Genomic DNA, 24,259 nt, shown 5'->3' with positions numbered 1-24,259 from the left:
TTGTGCCTGGTGGCTTCTTGAACATACCAGTCGGTACCTGAATTAAACTTTCCATCAAAATGCAGCAGGACTGCTGTGTATAAAGTCTCTGGTCTTGTTACAAAACTTTCGAGATATTGGAAAAGATGTCTTCTTCACTGATTTTGTGAATCTCATTTGAAATAGATATAAAAACTTAGGTTGCATTAATGCAGTTTAAATGATAATATTACCTATTAAAGATAATGGTAAAGGATACCATCTCGAAAAAGACAAGCTCACATACTCGAATAGAAGAGAAAAATTGAGTTTATATTAATCTTTAAATTGTTTAGTAATTTTAACCCCTAAGTATATGAAATTATATGCGACAATCTTAAATGGAACTTGAGTGTAGATAGGGACTTGGATATTAATCAGAAAAAGTTCACTTTTATGAAGGTTTAATTTATATCCAGAGAAAGCTGAATTGAGAAAACACAGATAACATAGCAAGGATAGATCTTTCAGGATCTGAAATATAAACTAAGAGGCCATCTGCATAGAAAGAAACCTTATGAGTTACTCCATTTCTGACAATCCCTTAGAACCTCAGAGGTTCTAAAGCTTGATCAAATAGCAAGGGACTAAGGGGACATCTGTCTAGTTCCTCTAAACAGCCTAAATAAGGAGGATTTGTTATTATTAGTAACCACCATAGCTAAGGGGGTTCTATAAACAATTTAATCCATGATATAAAGCCGATACAAAAATTAAATCTCTGTAATATTTCAAATAAATAATTCCACTCTGTCAGAGCCTTTTCAGCATCTAGAGAAACTACGCATTCCGGAATTAAATCTGAAGAGGAATAAATAATATTCAATAATCTATGGATGTTAAAATGTGAATAATCTTAAATAAATCCAGTCTGATCTTTTGATATAAAAGGATATTTTCCAGCCTAACAGCCAAAATCTTAGAAAGAACCTTAAAATCTACATTCACCAAAGAAGTTTGGCCTATAGGAAGTACATTCCAAGCTTGATCCAGAGTAGTAAACAATTTAGGAGGACCAATCTTAGGGAAAATCTTCAGATGCGCAGGGAAAGTAAGAGAAGGGTGAAGTTGTTTTTGATAAGAGTTTTTAAAATTTTATTCTTTCTGCCAAGATTTCAGGGGTGTAATCTTCCACAATAGAGATCACAAAATTTCAGCATACCTCATCTGCAAGCCTCACTGATTATGGCTTCCTTCATTTGAAAATAGTAAAGGCAGAGAATAACAGGTTGAGGTTTAACTTCAGGTGGTAGGTTTTGAACTCAGTGCACAATGTGCCCAATCCAAAATCAGAGGTTTACTCAGAGCTCCTTTAAACAACTCAAACAGCATGTTTGTAAAGAATTAATTGAGTCAGAAGCTTCAATACCTTCAGGAAGTTCAAAAATATGTAAATTCTGTCTCCTGTTTCTGCTATCTAGATCAATAGCTTTATGCTTATATTTTTGCAAATCGGCTGCAGTCTCTCAAAGCTATTCTGTAAGGGCATCAATTCTTTTTTCCAAAATGTTAATACACTCCAACTGATCTTGATAGTCCGTTGAAAGCTCATATATTGATTTCCTAAATCTTCAAAATGCCCTTAAAATTTTATAATTTTCTGATCCAGTGCTGTATAACACATTCATATTATCAATCTTGGTTTCTAATCGTGAGAATTTCTTCAACCGATTTTGAAACTTCTGATTTGGAACCTTCCATTTTTCCCTTGCATCGGTTCAGGAACGGTCCTTCCACTTCACAAGTTTGACATTTAAAGGGAGATTTTTTAAAAAATCCCCAAAAGAACAGCTTTTACAGATTAAAATAGCTGTTAGGTAGTGGGGGAAAAGATGGTTCTTCAGGAGCAACTTCAAAAATGTGTTACTTCATTGACAACCAGCTGGAGTCCATCTACTTCCCCACAGCATTTCCAAAAGTAATTTTTTTCCCATAAAACCTCAGCATTGATGGTAAAATATAAAGGGGGAGTTTCCACATTCACTGATAGCAACCCAGCCTTTAGTCTTTTTGTTTAAATCTATATTTCTCGATTACCAATGCCAGCCTCACAAATTATTCTTTCTGGTTGAACCAAATTGTTTTTAAATCTATGGTAAGCTATGCTTTTAAATTCTATGCAACTATGGTTTCTTCACTTCTATTTCCTACTTTTGCCTCTTGTTGTCTTCCCATCTCATTCACAGTTTTCTTACCTGAATATTATTCTCAAAACTTAATCCTTTATAGATTCCTCTTCCCTTTATCTCAACATTGGTTGTATAAATTTCATTACATCACAATAAACTTTAAAATTCATTCAAAATTATTCAAAGTATGAAAATTCTCTTGCTCTCTGATCTCTCATTTTCTACGATCTCTCTCTAACGCTTTCCAATTCTACCTCTCTGATTCTATTTCTCATTGTTTATTCAACATAAAAAATTAACATATTTTGTATTATTTTCATTAATCTTGAGTTTTAATCTTTTCTTTCTGAGTATGGTTAATTAGAATGAGTTTTTTTCAAGTAAGACCATTGTTCTGTGTTCTGCAAATGGATTTATGCAGAGAAAGTATGATGGCATTGTCATTATCAGTTATGTAGGAGTCCTGTGGCCAAACAAAAGGAGAGATTGTTCAGATTGTGCCTGGTGGCTTCTTGAACATACCAGTCGGTACCTGAATGAAACTTTCCATCAAAATGCAGCAGGACTGCTGTGTATAAAGTCTCTGGTCTTGTTACTAAACTTTCTAGATATTGGAAAAGATGTCTTCTTCACTGGTTTTGTGAATCTCATCTAAGAACCTGTCACATCCAAACCACATCATGATGGATGGCTCACCAAGAATGCAATACAAATCGTGGAAAATGAAGGACACATCTTATTCAATAGTACAGAACAATGGAGGTCTCAATGGAACATTGAACAAGGCAACAAAGACCTTAGCACCAACACTACTAAATCAGTATTTAGACTAATTCTTTCACACAATGAATGAAGGAAAAGTCTGTCCTTTTATATTGATTGAAATAAGTCATGAGAGCAGCAACAGAAGTCAAACAGTAGAACAGATCATCATGATCTTCTCCCTCTTTTCCAGTGCCTGTGGTTCACATTTAGCCAGCCATTCAAATGCTGTAACTTTATGCAAGCTGCTGCTACCACCATTCAATAAGTAATTGATGATTACACTGATTTCCTCTTCTCTTTTAATTAGAGTAAATAATTCAAATAAAATCCAAAAATCTGTTCTCTGATTGTTCAGAAACTACAAAGCTTTTGCACATGGCTCACTAGGGTCTCATTTCCCACGCTCTCGTTGAACTCCCCATTTTCTGTATTTCCTTTAAATGGGGCCTTGGTTCACTCATTTAATTTAAACTCTAAAGCCAGGTCTAGTTCTCACATTAAATTGAGCTGAGTTCACCAATACATTAATTGGGCCACATTTAAAAAGTGAATTAAAAGTTGTAAGTTCTGATGAAGAGTCTTTAACTGGAAATGTTAGCTCTGCTTCCCTGCTGGACCTATTAAATATTTCCAGCATTTTCTGTTTTTATTTTGAATTAAAAGTGTGTTTGGGTATACAGTGAACAGGACAATAATATACAATAAATCTGAAAATCCACCAATCTTGCAGCAGTAATGTCTCAAAGATGCCAGAATCTACTGTCATTGATGTTGTTTTACTGCTTGGGAGAGTTGAAAAGACTTTCAGATTAAGGGCAGGGCTCAGTTTGAAATAATTTTCTTCCTTTGAGAGGCAAGCCCCAGTCAATGCAGAAAGAAAATCTTCAGACAGAGGAAGGGATGATAAAAGGGGAATAACAAGTTTATTGATCACTGATGACACAAGTACAACCTGACGAAATAGCATTCTCTTGTTGGTGCCAAAAACATGCAAACATGTAACCAGACATAACACACATACAGATAAGCGATACATATGCAGATCAAAAATACATGCATAAAAATAGATAAATATTGTTTAATAAATAGTAGTCTTGGAGGGTTAGTATGAGCAGTTCAACAAAGTTTGAACATTAGTTCACAAAGAAACATTCCTTGATTATTCTTTCTGAACTCCAAGTGAAAATGAATTGAAATTTTTGTTGAATGGATGCACTTGCCTGAATTCTGGAATTTTATCAAGCTTTGTATTAGGATTTGAGTTTCATTTAATTAACATTCTACTTATATTTGTGAGAAATTGAGGGTACAGATGTTCCTCTACTTATGATTTGATTTACATTTTTTCAAAGTTACCATGGTATGATACACATTCGGTAGAATCTGTACTTCGAATTTTGAATTTCGATCTGTTCTTGCGATATGGGGTACAATACTCTCTCCCAATGCTGTGCGATGGCAACGAACCTCAGCATCCACTCAACCAAGCTCGCAGTCTCTATAGCAATCACGTAAATGAGCATAAACAATCGTAGGTGTAAACAATTGATACTGTGTTGAAAGTTTTTATTTTGACTTTGTGTTAGCTCAGTAGTTCTCAACCTTTTTCTTTCCACTTACATACCACTTTAAGTATTCCTTATGCCACAGGTGCTCTGTGATTAGTAAGGGATTTCTTAAGGTGGAATGTGGGTGGAAAGAAAAAGTTTGAAAGCCACTGTTTTAATCGTACCCAATTGACTCATTATGTGCATGATTTCATAACTCCAGGGGAAATGGGGCAACAATGACAATTTTTCTCAAGCAAAATATTTCAGTAACAATTGGGTCTAGAGAAGTGATTTTCAATTTCCCTTCCCACTCACATACCACCTTAAGCAATCCCTTACTAATCACAGAGCACTGATGGCATAGGGATTACTTAAAGTGGTATGAGAGTGAAAAGAAAAAGATTGAGATTCACTGTGTTAGATGACTTGGCCCAATTATAGGCCATGGTAAGTGTTCTGAGCATGTTTAAGGTAGGCTGCTTTATGATCTTCGGTAGGTGGGGTACAATATAATATCACTCATAGCAAAACAAAATGTTAGCGCAGCAACAAGGTTCATATGATTTACTGAAGAAGGAAATTCCAGTTTTTAATGGCAATCCATTACAATATCTGACGTTCATGAAATCTTTTGAACATCACATTGAAAGTAATACTAAAAACGCTAAAGATCATCTGTATTACCTGGAACAGTATACTGGAGGACAGGTGAAGGAATTAGTCAAAAGTTGCCAATTTCTGAATCCGGAACAAGGTTTTAAAAGGGCAAAAGAATTATTGCATCATCATTCTGGCGATGAACATAAAATCACAAGGGCCACATAGACAAGATTCTTTCTTGGTCAGCAATAAAATCAGAGGATGCAAAGGCTTTAAAAGCATATGTACTTTTTCTGAGAGGATGTAGTAATGCAGTGGGAAGTAGTGTAAATTTGCAAGAGCTGAATTTGCTTGCTAATTTGTTGATTATTGTAAATAAATTATAAGCTGAAGGACTTATGGAGAAACAAAGCTGCAGTGCTTAAAATGATTCCTGGAAGGGACACCACTTTTGAGGAAGTTATACAATTCTTGGAATGGTATGTATATATTTACACTATACCAGCATTTGGAAATATTATGGATACTTCAATAATTCCTAAAGATGTAAAGAAGTCTAAATCATCGTCTCAACAGAAACCAAAGGGAAGTACCTGCTGTGTCAGATACAAGCACAAGAAAGAACAAAAAAAACAAAGAAAAAAGATCAGACTGTTCGGGAAAGCTGTTTGTATTGGAAAGATAAGCATGCTTTAGAAAAATGTTCACGATTGGAGAAAAAGTCGTATGGTGAGAAATTAACCTTTTTAAAGAAGAATGGAATATGTTTTGGTTGCTTGTATAAAGGCCACATCAGCAAAACTTGTAATAAGCGATTCAGTTGCAATATATGCAGTTTAAAACATCCCAAGTTACTGCATACTCAACGAAGTAAAGTTGAGAAGGATGTCAAACAATCTAAATCTAACATGACAGTCATCGAAAATGCTTCAGCTTTGGTTCAGACAGTCTTACTGGGGCCAGTGACAAAGCTCTCTCAATAGTTCCTGTACAGGTTAAATCTAAAAAAGGGAACTTCATACTGAAGACTTGTGCATTTCTTGATCCAGGAAGTACTGTATCATTTTGTACGGTTGAATTAATGAATAAACTTAATCTTCATAGTAAAAGATCACAGATTTCGTTGAAGGTAATGAATGATGAAAAGAAAATTGAAGCTAATATAGTTTCAGGTTTACAGATTGCTGGATTGAATAGCAATGAATTTTCCGATCTTCCAAGTGTATATATGCAGAAGACAATGCCTATGAATAAGGAGAATATTCCCTTTCAGGATGACATCAAACAGTGGGATCATCTAAAAGATGTTTTCTTACCCAAGATTGATGCTAAAATCAAGATGTTAATTGGATTAGATGTACCAAAAGCTCTCGAACCTCTAGAAGTAATAAGGAGTCCAAATGATGGACCTTATTCTGTGAGAACGTTGCTTGGAACGACAATTAATGGATCATTAGGAGGAAAATTGAATGATGATTAGGAGTCGTAGAATGTAAATGTCAACTGAATTTCAGTTGTCAGATTTAAATGATCTGTGGGAACAACAGTTGAAAATGGATTTCCCTGACTGTCTCACAGATATTCAAGAACCTTTGAAGGAGGACAAGCAGTTTCTGGATTTAGTTTCAAATTCTGTTCCACGTGTTGATGGTCACTACGTTATAGCATTACCTTTGAAGAAAAGGGAAATTTGTATGGCAGATAATAAAAGAATTGCAGAACAGCAAAGGTTGAATTTGAAGAGAAAATTCAAGAGAAATTCTTTTCATTTGGAAGATACCAATGTTATGTTGGACATGATAACCAAGGGTTATGTAGAAAAGATATCAGAAGCTATCTTGGAACATAAAGATAGTAGAAAATGGTATTTACCTCATCAGTGAGTTATACATCCACAAAAGGAGAAACTAGGTTTAGTATTTGATTGTGGAGCATTATTTCAAGGAGTTTCATTGAATTCTCAACTTTTACAAGGTCCAAATTTAACCAGTACTTTAATAGGTGTTTTGATAAGATTTTGTAAAGAGCCTATTGTAATTGCTGCAGATATTGAAGCGATGTTTCATCAAGTGAAAGTACCATCAGAAGATCGTGATTTTCTATGATTGTTATGGTAGCCTAATGGCAATTACAGTAAAGATATGATTGAATCCAGAATGACAGTTCATTTATTTGGAGGATCTTCGTCACTGAGTTGTGCAAATTTTGCTCTCAGGAAATGTGCTGAAGATAATGAAGAGCAATTTAGTTCTCAAACTATAAACATCATCAGAAATAATTTCTATGTTGATAATTATCTTACTTCACTGCTTTCAGAAAAAGAAGCAATAGATGAGTTAAAAAAGGAAAGGTATAATAAAAGAGGTTTCTTCCTTAAAAAATGAATTAGCAACAGTCGAGATGTGATGGCTGTTATTTCTGAGGCAGAAAGAGCAAAGGAGATAAAACATCTTGATTTGGATTGTGACGTTCTACCTGTTGAAAGAATCCTAGGGGTGCAATCTGGTGTGTTCAATCTAATGTTTTCAAATTCAAAATTGTTTTGAAAGAACGGCCTTTAACAAGATCATAATCTCAATATACGATCCTTTGAGAATATTGGCACCAGTAGTGCAGAATAAAATTTGGATGGGGTGAAACTATACCAGATTCCATCACACAAGATTGGATGGATTGAAAGTCTTAAAATGTTAGAAAGTTTTGAAGTCAACAGATGTTTTAAACCAACAGATTTTGGAATTGCCACATTTGCTAAGTTACACCACTTTGCTGACGCAAGCAAGCGTGGTTTTGGTAGTGTCAGTTATTTAGTACTACAGAATAATCAAGAGCAACTACATTGTGCATTTGTAATGGGAAAAGCCAGAGTGGCTCCATTAAAGCCAGTCACCGTACCTCAAATGGAATTGACTGCCACTACTATGGCAAGCAAAATGGACACTGTGTTAAGAGAATTACAGATGAAGTTAGCAGATTCTATGTTTTGGACTGATAGTACATCAGTGCTTAAACACATTAATAACAAAACCATGAAGTTTTGTTTCTTTGTGACTAACAGAATTAATGAGATTGAGAAACGTTTGCATGCTAATCAATGGAGGTATGTTAAAACAGTGGATAATCCGGCTGATGTGGCTTCATAAGGATCAAAAGTTCAATTATTTCTGAAAAGAGCCAACACTTCAAGAAGAACAGCCTCAAAATCCAGAAGAGTTAAAAGAATTTTTAATGGAGGATACAGAAATTCAAAACCCTTATGAGGATACTATTCAAATATCTAATGAGAATGATCCGATCATTCAATTAATTTGCTAACATTCTTCATGGTTTTGTTTAAGAATAGCAGTACCGTGGATTCTTACATTAAAAACTATGCTTTTAAATCGTATCAAGAAAGAGAATCTAAAGTCTCGAAAGAGCTGTTACCTATTAGTTGAGGAGTTGGCAAATGCTGATTTGGAGATAATTTGTTTTTGTCAAAAAAAGGCGTTTGATAATGAGATCAAAATTGAAGAAGATTCTGAATGTTACAAAAGCAGTCGTGTTTACAAGCTAAATCCTATTTTTGTAAATTATGTGTTGAGAGTAGGAGGAAGATTGGAAGAAGCAATAATGCCAGAAGAAGTGAAACATCCAATTATATCAGCTAAGGAATTTCATATTTCTGAATGGATTGTTTGACATATACATTAAAAAAAATGTCATGGTGGTTGTACTCGTGTGTTAACAGAATTACGCCTGAAATATTGAATACTTGGTGCTTCAACATTGATCAAAAAAATTATTTCAAAATGTGTTAATTGTTGACATGCAAATGCTAAACCTGGACAACAACAAATGGCGAATTTACCTCAAGACAGAGTTTCACTTGATGAACCCCTATTTACATACATGGAAGTTGATTATCTTCGTCCTTTGGGAGTAAAACGAGGAAGAAGTGTTGAAAATTGATGCAGAGCTATTTTTACTTGTTTGACTACGAGAGCAATTCATATTGAAGTAATAACATCATTGCTTGATACAGACTCTTTTATCAATGTTCTTCAATGAACAATGAAGGAGACGTGAGCTCAAGATAATTTTCTTTGATTTTATATTTGTATATCTTTAAAGTTGAATATGGATATATTTTTAAATGCAGTATATGCTTTGTTTATTCATTGTTATGAAAAGCTTAATGCAAAGTTATCAAAAATGTTTATCTGTTTTATCAACAAATTAAAGCTACATGAAGCTGTGTCTACAAAGTTTGGTTTATTGGATTAATAAGATGATAATTCAAAATATCATCCTTGCGTTTCGTTGAGGATGACTCAGTTTTGAAATTAGGAAATACTAGAACCAAATTTAATAATCATGGATCAAACTGGATTTGTTAAAAAAACGAAAGTCAGCAGATAATGTGACTAGATTGATGAGTATCATGCATTTGGCATAGAAAAGAGGAGAGATATAAGTGTAGCAGTGGCTTTAGATGCAGAAAAAATGTTTGATAGATTAGAATGGGACTTTTTATTTAAAGTACAGTAAAACTTCATTAGAATGCAGTAGTTGGGGTCCAAGATTTCGTACCGTGTTATAGCCAAGTCACAGAACAGATGCATACATGTCAGGATTCAGGAAGCAGGAAAACAGAATACTGTGACTCAAACCCTATAATAAGACCTTTAAACTCCTCATATTAACATAAATTAGTCAAAAGAGTCCATTTTTGAGTTTGTGGCTATTAGCCTGGCCTCCTAAAATCAATGTTTGGGGTCCACAGACACCCGCACTATAAGCGATTCAGGGGATTAATGAATGGCGTTCTAATGAGGTTTCACTGTACTTGAAAATTTTAGACTGGGACAAACATTTATAAATTGGATTAAAGCATTAAAGATTAATGGAGCAAAAGCCAAAGCGGTAACAAATGGACAAGTTTATGATTTTTTTTCAATTAACTAGATCCAGTGGACAAGGGTGTCCATTGTCACCAGCTTTATTTATTTTAGCAATAGAACCATTGGCAGAATTGATTAGGTCCGACTCTGATATTAAAGGTTTTAGAGTTGGTAGAAAGGAACATAACATTAATCTGTTTGGCAGAACCAGAAAGTTCATTTTGTAAATGATATTCAAGATTAAAAGAATATGGAATAATATCTGGTTATAAAGTAAATTGGGACAAAAAATGAGATTATGCCTCTTTTGCACAGTGTAAAAGATACCCAATTTAAATGGCTAGTGAATGGAACAAAATATTTAGGGATATAAATAGGCAATAACTTAAAAATATATTTAAATTGAATTGCTTAAGAAAATTGATGAAGATTTTAAAAAATGAATGAAACTACCTATAACTTTATTGGGAAGAGTTAATTGTATAAAAATGAATATTTTTACTAGGTTACAATATCTTTTCAACCATTGCCTATATTTATTCCACAGAATTTTTTTCAGGAATTGAATATAAAAACATTTCTTTGGAAGGGCAATATGTTGAGGGTCTCATTAGAAAAAACTAACTTGTAAATTAGATTAGGGTGGTTTACAACTTCCAAATTTTAAAAATTATTATAAAGTGGCATAATTAAGATTTCTTTCTTCTGTCTTTGAAGAAGGAGAGCAACTAGCGTGGATTAAGATAGAGATGGATAAAATAGGGGAGATAATGCCTGAAAATTTAACCAGAGATAGGGATACTCCACTGTTGAAACATTTGATTAATATCTAGAATAAGATAAATGTTGAAATGGGAATGAGGAGTTATGAGATACCCAAAATGCCATTGATTTAAATTGTCATATTCCATTTACAATTAATAAATGACTTTTTAATATTTGGTCTACCAAAGGAATTAAGACAGTAGTGGATTATTTTGAAGGGGGAAGTTTAATGTCATTTGATCAATTAAAAAATAAATATGGACTACAAAATAATATAGTATCTTGTTATCATCAAATAAAGGCATATTTATGGGATAAATTGGGTCCAACAATGTTATTACCTGAAAGGAGTGAAATAGAAAGTTTGATTTGTCATAAAACTATTAAGATATTTATTTCAGCTATGTATACATTATTGCAAAAGGGAATACCACAAAGGTCTATAGATCTATGGGAAACTGATTTCAGTATTAATATTGAGGAGAAAAATTGGTTGGATTATGATAGTATCATAAATACAATAAATGTCAGATATTGATTGGTTCAATATAATTTTTTACATCAATTATATCTTACCCCACAGAAATTAAATAGACTGAAATCAGTTTTATCAGATAACTGTTGTTTTAGGTATAATCAAGAGATAGGTACCTTTTTACAATTCACATGGATATGTTCAAAATTGAGACTATTTTGGACAGAATTTGGTGCATTTTTAGAATGGGTTACTAAAGTTAAATTTCCTCAAGATCCAATGCTTTTCTTATTAAGTAATATTATCAGGCATAAGATCAAAACTGAAACTTAATATGTTTCAGAAGGAATTTGTGAAAATAGCATTAGCCATTGCAAGAACATGTATAGCAGTGACATGGAAACCAGACTCACATTTGGAAATGGACAAATGACATGCTAAAATACATAGAATATACTTACACTTGAGAAAATTACATATAATTAAGAAACAAATACAATACTGTTTTTAAAAATTGGTGCCCATATTTACACATTGTAAGTATTAGTTTATGAAAGGTATCCCCTGAACCTTGGAGAACCTTGGAATTAGTATATGATTAATAATTTAAAGGCAAGGCTTGACTGAATGTATTGAAATTTTAGTAACCAAACGTGTTTCTTTCTTTCTTTCTGTTTTTCTGGTCCTTGCGGGGTTATTATTTGGGGGGAGGGTTGGGGGTATATAACAGCATGTATTATTGATTTGAGATGTATGGGATATTTTTCTGTATTTGGACATTAATGCGTGTATGGAAATTTAAATAAAATATTCAAAAAAAGTAATGGGGAGGGTTTTGCCTGCAATGTTCTTGGCTGTGTCTACTGCTTTTTGGAGGGCTTTATATTCAAGGTTATTGGTGTTCCCATACCAGTCCATGATGCAGTCAGTCAGCACATTTTCCACCACACCTCTGTTGAAATTTGCCAGGGTTTCTCGTATCATACCAAATCTCTGCAAACTCCTGAGGAAGTAGAGGCGTTGACATGCTTTCTTCACGATGCCATTGGTGTGCTGGGTCCACGAAAGATCCTCTGAGATAGTGATTCCCAGGAACCTAAATTTGCTTACCCTCTCCACCTCTGAATCCCCAATGATCACTGGATTGTATACCTCTGGCTTTCCTTTCCTGAAGTCAGCTATCAGCTCCTTAGTTTTGGTAACATTGAGTGCAAGTGTTGGGGCACCATTCAGATAATGGTGAATCTGTATGACATATGGCAGACTAAAACAAATTCTGTGCAATATTGCACTGTTCATTATATGATAATAAAGGAATCTTGAATCTTAAAAATGCAGTTTCGAATTAGCATTGAATGGTACTGTAAATTCAGCCGATGAAGGTTATTGAGTAATTTATGTTACTGATTAAATTCTTTTCAGATTTTGACTGAATGAAATTTTTACACCTCAAAAGAGATTGGCATTGAATCTACCCAATTCTGCTTTTAAGATGACAGTGTGTTAAATGTAGTCACCATGTTGTTTTGAGATTCAGTTCAAATGGCCAGGTCTTGTATTATGAGGCAATTGGCCAGAAAGGTACATTATGGTCTTAGCTTTGACTTGTAAGTTACTATAAGGTTTTAAGAAATAATTCACTAGCTACTGATAGTCAGTAATGATAGGTAATGTATAACTGATGTACATTGTTCTTTATATAAAGGTATGAGCATTTGACAAGCAACAAAACACTGAAAGGATTGTATCTGGATTTGAATAAACGTGCTGCCTCCAGTTTGGAATATGGTACTTCCTAGTTTGACTACGCTACCAATCATGGTGATCCTGAGCTACCTGGCACAGTGCATTCAAGCAGATTGTGAGTAAAATAATTTAAATTATGAAACAAACCTTTTCCTTTAAGTTGCCTGGATATTTGTGAATTTATTTGAAAATAGAGAATTTGTAAATAGTATGAAAAGATTTAGATGAGAAAAGTCATGGCTATTCAATTTTAGAATTGTAAGACTACAAACTTAAACTCTATATTCTCATTCTTCAATAAGTTTAATTTTAAAACATTCATTGACCATTAGTGGAAGAATAACCTGAAAAACTGACTTTAGCATTACAGAATCAGTTGGAGTTTGGTTTCAGAATAAATCTGAAGTTCAACGTGTAGATGTGAAACTATAGACCATAAGACATTGGAGCAGAAATATGCCATTTAGCCCAGTTAATCCACTTTCCAACTCAGTGCCACTGTCTGCCCTAATCTCCACCCCCATAACCTTTGTTTACTTGGCTAATCAAAACCTATCTATTTCTGCCTTAAATACACCCAATGACCTGGCCTCCACAACTGCCTCTGGCAGCAAAGTCCACAGATTCACCACCCTCTGGCTAAATAAATTCCTTTGTTTTAAGAGAATGCCCTCCAATCCTGAAGTTGTGCCTTATCTTAAGCTCTCCAACATGCGAAACAACCTTTCTACATCTACTCTGTCCATATCTTTCAACATTTCAGATGTTTCATATCACACCCACCACTCCCCCCACCCCCACCATTCTCCTAAATACCAACGAGTACAGGCTAAGAGATGTTCCTCAAGTAATAATCCTTTCATTCTCGGAATCATCCATATGAACCTCCTGTGAACTCTCTTAACATCAGCACATCCTTTCTTAAATGAGGAGCCCAAAGCTGCTCACACTACTCCAAGTGAGGGCACACTAGTGCTTTATAAAGCCACGCCACCACATTCCTGCTCTTGTTTTTTATTCCTCTTGAAATGAGTGCAGCATTGCATATGCCTTCTTCACAATAGACTCAACCTGCATATTTACCTTCAGGATATCCTTCACGAGGACTTCCAGGTACCTTTGCATCTGGGAATTTTCAATTTTCTCCCCATTTAGAAAATAGTCTGCCAGTTTATTTCTTCGACCAAAGAATATGACAGTACAGTTTGTGATATTGTATTTCATTTCCAACTTCTGTGCCCATTCTCCTAAGCTGTTTAGTCATCCTGTTTCCTCAACACTTTTCCACCTGGAAATCAAAATGAAAGTTTTGAGAAAAGGAAATGCACAGATGATTAGGGAAGGCAAATATTAAAATTTAGTTAAAATACAAGGCAGACACAAACATCGTTGAAGTGCACATGCTGCAGAAAAAGTGATGATGGTCGCAGGGAAGGTTTCTGTATAAGTGAACAAAGGAAAGTTGGAAGGACTTGGTGGGTAGGCAGCATCCATGGAGAGAAGTGAACATTAATCATTTTTGGGTTGGGACCTTTGTATTTATTTCCAATTGAGGCTGTAATATGGTGTTACTCAATGAGATCTGATCCAACCAAAGTTACGATTAAAAGCTTCTATCTTCCCTGTAGCTAGGGGTGTTATGAAAAGTGTGGTGGAGGATGGGATACAGTTGGTGATTTTCTGATTTGATCAAAGATCTTTTGGGTGTTCTCCAAATAACAGTAAAGAAATGAAGGCACAAATCTGCAAGCATAATTTAGAAATGGGAAAAGAATAGAGTGATGAAGGTGAGAGATTTCATTTCTTCAATGAGTTCAAGAGAAGCAGTGTAAAATGGGAAATATTCCTGAAATGTGTGGAAGAGAGAATTTTGATCACCACATTTCCAGACCAATGAGAAAGGAAATTAGGTTCGACCCATTTCAAAGAAAATATATTGGTTTTGAAACTACTTGTGGGAAATTATTTGGGAACTAGTAACCATAGTATTATTAATGGATTAGTTTTAGAATGCAACAATGAACAATCAGGTGTGAAGATAATTCTCTTTTTTCATGTTAGTGATCTATACTAGGAAACACTGAAATTAGGACCAAGAACATTCTTTCACTCCTTTATGCCTGTGCTATTATTTAGTCATCTACCTCAAAACATATCCTTGCTCTCTCCTGGCACCCTTGGTGTCTTTTGTATCTGAAAAATTATCCTTATTACAGCTCTTTTGTGAGAAAATTATCATTTTTTAACTGTATTTTGGATGTGCTGCAGTCATTGTAGAGAAAGTACTCTGAGACTCATTGAGTAAGAATTACAATATTTAAGTGCAATGTATGAAAACTTAGAATGGGAATTGATTTCCCCAAGCCAGGTGCCCATGTCCATTTATGTCATAAAGTCATTGGTTTGGGAGATGCCTCTTGGCTAGTTGCTCCAGTGCATTCTCTTGAAAAAACACATCAACTTCACAAAAGCCTTTCAAGGAAGAAAAAATGCCATATTTACCTGATCTAGCCTTTTGGCCACTCTAACCCTATCAATCTCGAACCAGCCACCTCAATTCAAGGAGTGCTGACAATGGACAATAAATCCTATGAACAACCTAAGTGAACAAAAGAGTGTACACTGAAGCTAGTGCAGTGGTGATGGAAGGATGTTGAGATCATTGACTGGATCTCAATCAGTCAGGAAACTTTGTCCTCAATGGTGTCAAGCTCCTTGTTTGTTGTTAGGACTGTCTTCATCCAATGAAGAGTGCCAATGACACTTGGGGCTTCCGCAATGAAGTGCTTTGAGACATTGGTGAAAGAACAAATCAACTCTTGTCTCTGAAAGGACCTGGGTCCACTTCAATTCACCTATTGTCATAATAAATCAACACTAAAGCCATTTCACTGGCCCTTCACTGTATTCACTTGGACTACAAGGACACTACATTATTGATGACAGCTCGATATCATACCACAAAAAGTGATCAGACTAAATGATTTGAATTTTGTTTGTCCCTGTGCAATTGAATCCTTCACTTCCACATCAGTAGACCCTATTTTGTGGATTGGCAACATCACTTCCTGCACTCAAACTATCAACACAGCCCAAGGTTGCTTGTTTAGTTCCCTGCTCTATTCCTTGTACACTCAAGCTTGACACCAGCACAATCTGTAAATTTGCTAACAACACCACTGTTGTTGACTGAACAACAGGAAATGATAAGGCAGAATACAAAATGAAGATTGAGAATATGGTTAGATGGTGCCAGAACAGCAATCTTGCTCACAACTTCAACAAGACCAAAGAATTATTGTGGCCTTCAGGAAGGGGAGTTTGAGGGACCACTCACCTGTCCCCATTGATGTGATGAAGGTGAGTACCCTCAAGTTCCTAGGAGTCCACATATAAAACAATCATCCTAGGACCTAGGACATCAAGGCAACCATGAAGAAGGCATACCAACCTCTCTATTTTCTAAGAAGTCTGAGGAGAATTGGAATGTAGTCAGATATTTCTCAAACCTCTGAAGGTATACTTTGGAAACAAAACTGACTGGTTATATCACAGCCTGGTTTGGAAAGTTGATTTCACAGGAATGCAGAAGGGCCCATAGCCAAGTGCATCATAGGCTCTGACCTCATATCCATGTGAAGCACCACCTCTAGAAGGCAGCCAACACCGTCACAACCTCTTCTCACTGCTGAAAGGTGAATACATCTAAGTGAAGATGAAATGTTTTAATTAGTTGAGGCAATATGAAATAATACTTGAAATATCCTGAAGCTTTCAGGAGAATGTGGTTCACAGTTTTAAACAGATTTCTTGAGAAAAATAACAAATTGTTACTTCTGCTATGAAAATTGTTTATGTATTTAGACTTTGAGGCTATTACTTCCCCCACCTCCACATGCAGACATGCTGCGCCTATACAATATTGTATGTTGCCATTAAACTTGTTAAAATGGAGGTCATTATTGGCATCTTGAGCTAGATTTTGGGTTTCTGCTCCACTCCTGCTCCAGAGATAGAGCACAAAAATTGCCTGTACTCTCATCATGAATGTACTTTCATTAGAGGTGTCATCTGCCACCATGTCAGCTAAGCTGAATCTTCATCTACTCCTTCAGGAAGATGTATAAATTGTATGAACTTTATTCAAAGAACAGCAGGGGATGGGTCCTAACCAATGTTTGGCCCTCACTCAGCTCCATGAAAGCCAGATTATCTGTTCATTGTTCTCTTGTACATGAAAATTGGCAGCTGTATTTTCTGCATATTTCATGAGCTGTAAAGAGCTATGGCAGGTTTCTAGTGTTAGTATATGCACGTCTTTCCAATTGAAGATTGTAATTATTTAAGATAAAACGTAGATTAAATCAATAAAAAATGTAAATTTTTTTCATAGCTTGTGTTAAGATGATTGAATGATTTTTAAAAAAATAATTTTTGTTGTATATTAGTCAAAGGCTTGAGGTTCTACCCAGAGAATACTACAGGACAGAAACAGGTCCTTTGGCCCATCTTGTTTGTGCTGAACTATTTTTACACCCAGTCCCATAGCGCTCCATAATTTTTCTATCCATTTACCAATCCAATCTATACTTAACTGTTCTTTTCAAACCTCCATCCACCACTACTGCTGTCAGTTCATTCTGCATTCTCAACACTCTCTTGAGTGAAGACATTTCCCCTTAAACATTTCTCCTTTCACCCTAAATCCATGTCTTCTTGCTGTTGTCTCATACAACCTCAATGGAAAAGGTTTACTTCCATTTTCCATGTCTATTACCCTTCATAATTTTGTTTACTTTATCAAATCTCCCCTCATTTTCTGACACTTCATGGAATAAAATCCTTACCTATTCATCCTTTCCCTAAAATTTAGCTCCTCAGTCCTGGCAAAATCCTTGTAAAATATGTTTCACTAGTATGAACTGTAGATTTTGCATCACCAAGTCATTTTTTTTCCTGCAAGATTCTGTAATAATTCGTCTTGCTTCATTTTAATTGCACCTGACAAATTCTTATCCTTCCATTTCAAACCAGATAACTAACTCTTTTAAAAGTATATTTTTAATTGCACTCTATTTCAAAGAAAATATAAATTACTATGTAAAGAATAGTATTGTTGATTATAGTTATGGTGCTAGAGTCTGATGCATTAAAGGAGAGGTTATGAACTGTGAGATGGGGAGTGTGGTAGGTTTATATATATATATATATATATATATATTTGTGTGTGTGTGTGTGTGTGTATGTATGTGTGTGGCCCAACATTGTGGGCAGAAAGGCCTGCACTGTGCTGCAATGTTCTGTGTCGTAAATTGCTTTTGATTACATCTTGAAGTTGAACTGTTGTAAAGGCCACAGATTCTTTACTCCTTCGTTCCCCACTGTTTCTGGTATCTCCTTTTTAACTATTGTTCAATTAGCATTTGCCAGTCTTTTTCAGTGGTATGTATTGGAGCCAAGAGCCAACAGTATCAGTTTAAAGAAAATTATCCTTTATTGATTTGTACATTTAGGGTGATGAATTGATTTGAGTGTGTTGAATTATAAAGTCATTATGTAGTTTGCACGACTGTCTCTTGTTGGCTGCTTCTTCCAGTAATAACTTATGGAGTTGAATAGGTTCAGTATCATGTTACATCGAACACATCTCACTCACGTAGCTGTGGTATAGAACTAGTGTCAACAATGAATAGGAGACTGTTTTTCTTTCAAGGCTGATTTAATATTTCTCGATATTGTCCAAAAGGTGGAATAATTTTATGTTGATTTGATATGTATGACTTTATTTGAAAGACACTAATTTGCATTTACCCAAATCTCACAAAGAAATGGAATGATGATTACTGTAAAATCCTGCATTCAATCAACCAGAAACTCAAACAACCAGCAAAAAAAAGAGGAAATAATTACTGGAAAGGCAGCTAAAGTTCTCTCAGAAATTTAGAATTCCCTCAAATATTCCTTCTAAAAAATTGCAAACTTATAACCACATAACAGTTTATGGCATAGAAACAGGCCATTTCGGCCCTTCAAGTCCACGCCGCTCCGCTCAAACAACTCCGCTAGATCCCCCCTCCTATCCATGTATATATCCTGCCATCTCTTAAATGAAAGAATTGACTCTACCTCAACTATTTCCTCCAGAAGATTATTCCATTCGGCCACCACTCTCTGAGTGAAGAACCATCCTCTAATGTTTCTCCTAAAATTTTTCCCCCTTACCCTCAATTTGTGTCCTCTTGTTTCAACCTCTCCTGCTCTCAGGGGGAAGAGTCTACTTGCATCTAGTCTATCTATTGCTTTCATAATTTTTAACACCTCTATCAAATCCCCTCTCAACCGTCTACGTTCCAATAAATAAAGTCCTAACCTCTTCAATTTTTCTCTGTACTCTAGGTATTTTAAGCCAGGCAACATCCTTGTAAATCTTCTCTGCACCCTCTCCACCTTGGCAATTTTGGTCATTTTGAATGGTTACTGAGGTTTCACATTTCTACTCAATATATTATGAAGCAAAAGTTTACATTTCAAAACAGAAAATACTGGAAAAACTCAGCAGTTAAGGGAGCATTTATGGATAAAAGACCATCACCATGAGCAGCTCCGACAAAAGAGAAGGGGTGGATTGCCTACTCCTGCACCAATTATCTATGATTCCACAAAAGCTAAATAGCAGAAAGGTGGGGGAGTAAAATGGGGGAATGTAATAGGCTGAAATGATGTTGCTGTTAAATGGACACTTAAACTCCTTTGTGCTTGTAATGTTTTGAAGTCTGAATGATGTTGATTTTCAAAAGTCAATTGTTTGAGACAGTTTGACTTGCATTGACTCATTTCTGAATAGCATTATGTGAGTGGATGTCTCCACATCTAACCCCAGAATTATTTCAGGACAGTAGTTTTTAGATTCTGAAGTCGTCCCACTTAATTTGAAGTCCTTCCTGTATTGCAACTCCCCTCATCATGTGCCAGCCACTGGATGAAGATAATTTCCCAGGATGAAAATTGTTGGGAAACTTGTTCACTGTGAACAGAGAAGTTTATAGAATCACACAATCCTTGAATTGTTGTAGAATAGGAGGTGACCTTGTTGCCCCTTTTAGAAGAATCTTGAGTACCATTTGCCCAGTCTTTTCCCATAGATGTTAAAATAATTTGCCTGAAAGTTTCTACTTTGAAATATGAAGGAGTTTGGAGAAAAGGCATATTATGTTCTGTGAATGGAAAGTCATAACAGATCCAACGATCACAGGATAATCCGCATGGTTATAGAATGAACACTGAAATGAACAAAAGTGTTTGTTAATTATGTTGGATGACTTTCCATGTTCTTGCTCATAGTAGGTCAGTATAGAATGTTTTACAAAAGTGTTTAACTAGAATAGTTGTTGTGCCAATCTATATCAACCTACTCTGTGTCAATCTAACCCTTCTCTTGTGTAAGGTTGGAATGGGTGAGGTGAGTGAAGAAGTCAAGGTGATCAATGTCACCAGCAATTAGAATGGAAAAGGCCAAGAGAAAGTAAGGGCCCACAACAGGGTGTTCAAGTGGAACAGGAAATGTTGAAGTCATATAAAATATTGACCATCCTTTCAACTTTTCAAATACACCTTGACTCGCTGAGTTCTTCCATTCGTTTATCTTTTGTCAAGTCAAGTTTATTGTCATTTGATTGTATAAATACAATTTTGGATGGTTCATGTGAGCAGTTACTTTGGTCGTTCAGCATTCTCACTGCCCATGGGAAGAAGCTATTCCTTAGCGTGGTGGTGCTGGCTTTGATACTCCTGTATCTCTTCCCTGACGAGAGGAGCAGAAAGGTGCTGAGTGCAGGGTGGAGGGGATCCTCAATGATTTTGTGTGCCCTCTTCAGACAAAAATCCAGATAGATCACTTCACTTGGAGGAGGGGGGTGGAGTGAGGGGAGGGAGACTCCAGTGATCCTCTCTGCTGCTCTTATGATCCTGTGGATTGACCTCATACCATTTCTATGCAGCAATCGCACTATGATGCAGCTGGCCAGGATGCTCTCAATAGAGCTCCCATGGAAGGTTGACATAATGGCAGCTGGTAGGCTTGCCCATTTTAGTCTTCTCAGGAAGTGCGGTTGCTGTTGTGCCTTCCTGACAAATGAGAAGATGATTTTCTTCACGTTACCCCACATACAGCCTATTCTGTCTTTATTCTGCGATGATTAATTTGCTTAATGAGCTAATTTTCTTCTGCCTTTTAACCTGTTGGCTTCATGGTTATTTGGTTCTTTGTCAAGAGGTGTCCGTTCAGCTGTCTTTGCAGTTTACTTTGACTGCAACCATTTCCTGATTTTCCCTTATCTGATAACCTACTTTTAACTCAGTCCTTTTGCTTAAATTGAAATTTGTACCATTGTAGCCAAAGCAGTGTCTTCCTTTTCCTAGTGGCAGCAAAAATTTGTTGAAAATAGACTGAACAAATATTTAAGTTTGAATCTTAGTGTGGTCATAAGTAGGTTAAACAGAAAACTTTATCACACAAAACTGAATTTTCCATTTATCTGGAAACATGGAAACCAACCCGTATATTAATTGTAAACTCGGAAGTTCATAGAAAGGGACTCAGGATCGACAAAATTATTAGAATTCATCAAGCACTGAATAAGGTGCTTTGTGAGATTACTCCACTTATTTTATGCAAACATGAGTGTTAAAATTACTTTATTGCATGAATATTTTTTATGATCCCAGAAATTATATTTTTTTAATGAAACTAAAGATGAAAATCAGTAAGTCTCCAGTTTTTAAAAATTTTTTTTATTTTTCACACTATAAACCACATTGATCAAGATGCATACATTTTCCTTTTCAAATATATACAGTGTCATTTTCTCCCCCCACCTCTTCCCATCCCACCCTCCCTACCTCCCCTCCCATTCATTTAAAGTACAGAATCTAAGATGCATTAAACCCGTCAAACAATGTTGTCACTCAATAAAAATAAACAAGAAATTCCACTGAGTCAACTCTTTTCATTTCCTTCTCCTTCTGTCATTTTAGGTGGTAGATGTCCCCGGTAGGTTTTCTCTATTGTGTTTCATGTATGGCTCCCATATTTGTTCAAAAATTGTAATATTATTTCTTAAATTATATGTTATTTTTTTCTAATGGGATACATTTATTCATTTCTATATACCATTGTTGTATTCTCAAGTTATCTTCTAATTTCCAGGCTGACATAATACATTTTTTTGCTACAGCTAGGGCTATCCTAACAAATCTTTTTTGTGCACCATCCAAATCAAGTCCAAATTCTTTGTTTTTTATGTTACTTAGGAGGAAGATCTCTGGGTTTTTTTGGTATATTGCTTTCTGTGATTTTATTTAATATCTGGTTTAGATCTTCCCAAAATTTTTTCACTTTCTCACATGTCCAGATTGCATGAATTGTTGTTCCCATTTCCTTTTTACAGCGAAAACATCTGTCAGATACTGTTGGGTCCCATTTATTTAACTTTTGAGGTGTAATGTATAGCCTGTGTATCCAGTTATATTGTATCATACGTAACCTCGTGTTTATTGTATTTCTCATAGTTCCAGAGCATAACTTCTCCCATGTTTCCTTCTTTATCTTTATGTTTAAATCTTGTTCCCATTTTTGTTTAGTTTTACCATTTGTTTCCTCATTCTCCTTTTCTTGCAGTTTAATATACATATTTGTTATAAATTTTTTGATTATCATTGTGTCTGTAATCACATATTCAAAACTACTTCCCTCTGGTAACCTCAGACTGCTTCCCAATTTGTCCTTCAATTAGGATTTCAGTTGGTAGTATGCAAACACTGTTATCGTGAGTTATATTATATTTATCCTTCATTTGTTCAAAGGATAATAATTTATTTCCTGAAAAGCAATTTTCTATTCTTTTGATCCCTTTTTTCTCCCATTCTCTAAAGGAAAGGTTATCTATTGTAAAAGGGATTAGCTGATTTTGCGTCAGTATTAGTTTTGGTAATTGGTAATTTGTTTTATTCCTTTCTACATGAATCTTCTTCCAAATATTGAGCCGATGATGTAATACTGGAGAATTCCTACGTTGTATCAATTTTTCATCCCATTTATATAATATATGTTCAGGTATCTTCTCCCCTATTTTATCTAGTTCTAATCTAGTCCAATCTGGCTTTTCCTTTGTTTGATAAAAATCTGATAGGTATCTTAATTGTGCAGCTCTATAATAATTTTTAAAATTTGGCAGTTGTAAGCCTCCTTGTTTATACCATTCTGTTAATTTATCTAGTGCTATCCTCGGTTTCCCCCCTTTCCATAAAAATTTCCTTATTATTTTCTTTAACGCCTTGAAGAATTTCTCCGTCAAGTGTATTGGCAATGCCTGGAATAGGTATTGTATCCTTGGGAAAATGTTCATTTTAATACAGTTTATCCTTACTATTAGTGTTAGTGGTAAGTCTTTCCAATGCTCTAAGTCGTCCTGTAATTTTTTCATTAGTGGATAATAATTGAGTTAATATAGATGGCCGAGGTTTTTATTTATTTGTATATCTAGGTATCGTATTGCTTGCATTTGCCATCTGAATGGTGATTCTTTCTTAAATTTTGAGAAATCCGCATTATTCATTGGCATTGCTTCACTTTTATTTGCGTTAATCTTGTATCCCGACACTTCTCCATATTCCTTCAATTTCTTATGTAATTCTTTTATTGATATTTCTGGTTCTGTTAAGTATACTGTAATGTCATCTGCAAATAAACTGATTTTATATTCCTTGTCTTTTATTTTTATCCCTTTTATTTTATTTTCTGTTCTTATCAATTCTGCTAGTGGTCCTATAGCTAACGCGAACAATAAGGGCGATAGTGGGCATCCCTGCCTTGTTGATCTGCTTAAGTTAAATTGCTTTGATATATATCCATTTACTGTCACTTTCGCCAGTGGCCCCTTATATAATGCTTTAATCCAATTAATATATTTCTCTGGTAAACTGAATTTTTGTAGTACTTTGAATAAATAATTCCATTCTACTCTGTCAAAGGCCTTCTCTGAGTCTAAAGCAACCGCTACTGTTGGAGCTTTATTTCCTTCTACTGCATGAATTAAGTTAATAAATTTACAAATATTGTCTGTTGTTCGTCTTTTTTAAATAAATCCAGTTTGGTCTAGATTTACTATTTTTGGTACATGGTCGGCTAATCTGTTTGCTAATAGTTTAGCTATTATCTTATAATCTGTGTTAAGTAAAGATATTGGTCTATATGACGCTGGTGCGAGTGGATCTTTCCCTGTCTTTGGTATTACTGTAATTATTGCTGTTTTGCATGAATCTGGTAAGCTT

General features: G+C 35.1%; 1 protein-coding gene and 1 long non-coding RNA gene across 11 annotated transcripts in view; one reads left to right on the top strand and one right to left on the bottom strand.

Annotated features, from left to right (window-relative positions):
- ptprfa (protein tyrosine phosphatase receptor type Fa) overlaps positions 1–24,259 on the top strand; it is a 411,563-nt gene that overhangs the window by 89,621 nt on the left and 297,683 nt on the right. For all 10 annotated transcript variants that reach the window (XM_069938995.1, XM_069938994.1, XM_069938991.1 and 7 more), the window contains one exon: positions 12,891–13,046. In XM_069938995.1, the coding sequence (XP_069795096.1) occupies positions 12,971–13,046 (76 nt within the window). In that variant the 5' untranslated portion in view covers positions 12,891–12,970. The remainder of the gene's footprint in view (positions 1–12,890; positions 13,047–24,259) is intronic.
- LOC138763947 (uncharacterized) lies at positions 8,913–16,637 on the bottom strand. The gene is made up of 3 exons (XR_011357915.1): positions 16,556–16,637; positions 14,015–14,219; positions 8,913–8,975 (listed from the first exon to the last, which is right to left on the bottom strand). It is a non-coding gene; the product is annotated as an uncharacterized lncRNA (long non-coding RNA).

The sequence above is a fragment of the Narcine bancroftii genome, chromosome 5 (genome assembly GCF_036971445.1).
Source record: "Narcine bancroftii isolate sNarBan1 chromosome 5, sNarBan1.hap1, whole genome shotgun sequence".
Classification (NCBI taxonomy): Eukaryota; Metazoa; Chordata; class Chondrichthyes; order Torpediniformes; family Narcinidae; genus Narcine; species Narcine bancroftii.
The sequence above is the reverse complement of the archived record's forward strand: the minus strand, read 5'-3'. Positions and strand labels throughout refer to the sequence as shown.